This window comes from Fukomys damarensis, unplaced genomic scaffold (genome assembly GCF_012274545.1).
Source record: "Fukomys damarensis isolate Sample0158 unplaced genomic scaffold, DMR_v1.0_HiC HiC_scaffold_73655, whole genome shotgun sequence".
NCBI classification, from domain to species: Eukaryota; Metazoa; Chordata; class Mammalia; order Rodentia; family Bathyergidae; genus Fukomys; species Fukomys damarensis.
Genome location: NW_022974567.1, coordinates 1 through 1,957, shown reverse-complemented (window position 1 = coordinate 1,957; position 1,957 = coordinate 1). Strand labels below are relative to the sequence as shown.

At 63.4% G+C, this 1,957-nt stretch overlaps 1 protein-coding gene across 1 annotated transcript; it reads left to right on the top strand.

Annotated features, from left to right (window-relative positions):
- Position 1: 1 nt before the first annotated feature.
- On the top strand, positions 2-1,951 carry Tigd5 (tigger transposable element derived 5; the record flags this gene model as incomplete). The annotated part of the gene is made up of 1 exon (XM_010630685.2): positions 2-1,951. A coding segment is annotated over one exon (1,689 nt), but the record flags the coding sequence as incomplete, so codon positions are not given.
- Positions 1,952-1,957: the final 6 nt, after the last annotated feature.

Below are 1,957 nucleotides of genomic sequence, written 5' to 3'. Positions count from 1 at the left end.
GTGCCGCGACTTCGGCGTGCCCGGCGGCACGCTGCGAGGCTGGCTCAAGGACGAGCCCAAGCTGCGCTGGTTCCTGGACCAGCTGGGCGGCGAGGTGGGCACGCAGCGCAAGAAGATGCGGTTAGCCAATGAGGAGGAGATCGACCGCGCAGTGTACTCGTGGTTTCTCGCGCTGCGCCGGCATGGCGTGCAGCTGTCTGGCCCGCTCATCCAGGCGCAGGCCGAGGCCTTTGCACGCCAGATCTATGGGCCTGAGTGCACCTTCAAGGCCAGCCATGGCTGGTTCTGGCGCTGGCAGAAGCGGCACGGCATCTCCAGCCAGCGCATCTATGGCGAGGTGGAGCCCCCATCCGCGGGCCCCACGGTTGGCCCACCGGTCAAAGCAGAACCTGCTCAAGCCCCCAGCACCGGCCCGCTGCCAGACCGGGCTTCCGCTGCGCCGTGCCCCTCCGAGGCTGGTTATGGCGATGAGCAGATCTACAACGCCAACGTCACTGGCCTCTACTGGAGGCTGCTTCCGGAGCAGGCTGTGCCCCCCGGTGCTAGGGACCCAGAAATAGGGGGATGCGGCTGGCGCGCCGACCGTGTGACAGTGCTCTTGGCTGCCAATCTGACTGGCAGTCACAAGCTGAAGCCGCTGGTCATTGGGCAGCTGCCTGATCCTCCCAGCCTGCGCCACCACAATCAAGACAAGTTCCCTGCCTCCTACCGCTATAGCCCCGATGCTTGGCTCAGCCGTCCACTGCTGCGCGGCTGGTTCTTCGAAGAATTTGTTCCAGGCGTCAAGCGATACCTTCGCCGAAGCTGCCTACAGCAGAAGGCAGTGCTGCTTGTTGCCCACCCTCCCTGCCACAGCTGGGGCACCAGTATGCCCTCTCTGGAGGAGAGCGAGGAGACCCCCAGGCGATGCCAGCCGGAATCCCTCGGGCCTCCAGAGGAGCTGCAGACACCCGATGGCGCTGTGCGGGTGCTCTTCCTATCCAAGGGCAGCAGCCGGGCACACATCCCTGCACCTCTGGAACAGGGTGTGGTGGTGGCTTTCAAGCATCTATACAAGCGGGAGCTGCTGCGGCTGGCCGTGTCCTGTGCCAGTGGCTCACCACTGGACTTCATGCGCAGCTTCATGCTCAAAGATATGCTGTACTTGGCTGGCCTCTCCTGGGACCTGGTGCAGGCAGGCAGCATTGAGCGCTGTTGGCTACTGGGCCTGCGGGCTGCCTTTGAGCCTGAGCAGCAGCCAGCCCACCAAGCTGAGGAAGCTGCAGAGCACAACAGGTTGCTCAGTGACCTCACACATCTGGCAGCACTGGCTTACAAGCGCCTGGCACCTGAAGAGGTGGCTGAGTGGCTGCACCTAGACGATGATGGGGGCCTCCCTGTTGGCTGCAGAGAGGAGGTGGGCCCTGCCTGGCCCCCTGCATTGGCCCCTGCAGCCTCGCCATCCCCAGCCAGTCTGCCCTCTAGCATGGGAGGTGGAGAGGAGGAGGAGACCACAGAGCATGGAGGGGTATTGGTGCCCACTGCAGGAGAGGCTGTCTGGGGTCTAGAAACAGCTCTTCGGTGGCTAGAGAGCCAGGACCCCAGGGAGGTGGGGCCACTGAGGTTGGTGCAGCTTCGCTCACTCATCAGCATGGCCCGGAGGCTGGGGGGAATTGGGCCTTCCCCAGCAGCTCCTGATGATGGTGTTTGACCATGCCAGCCTAGTTACCTTTTCCTGCTGCAGTTTCCCTGCTTCCCTGAGGTAGCCCACCCAATGGGTTCACGGGACACGGGTCCCAGCCCAACTTGGGCTCTGTTGGTAAAGGGTCATCCTGCCCCAGTGGTCCGTCCACAGGCTCTTGGGGAGGATTGCTGAAGGAGGGCCCTGGCTGATCCTTCTCCCTAGGCTGGACACACGAGGTTCCCTCACACACACTGGGCACATGCTCAGCACCTATCCAAGAGCAGTTGGCTTTGT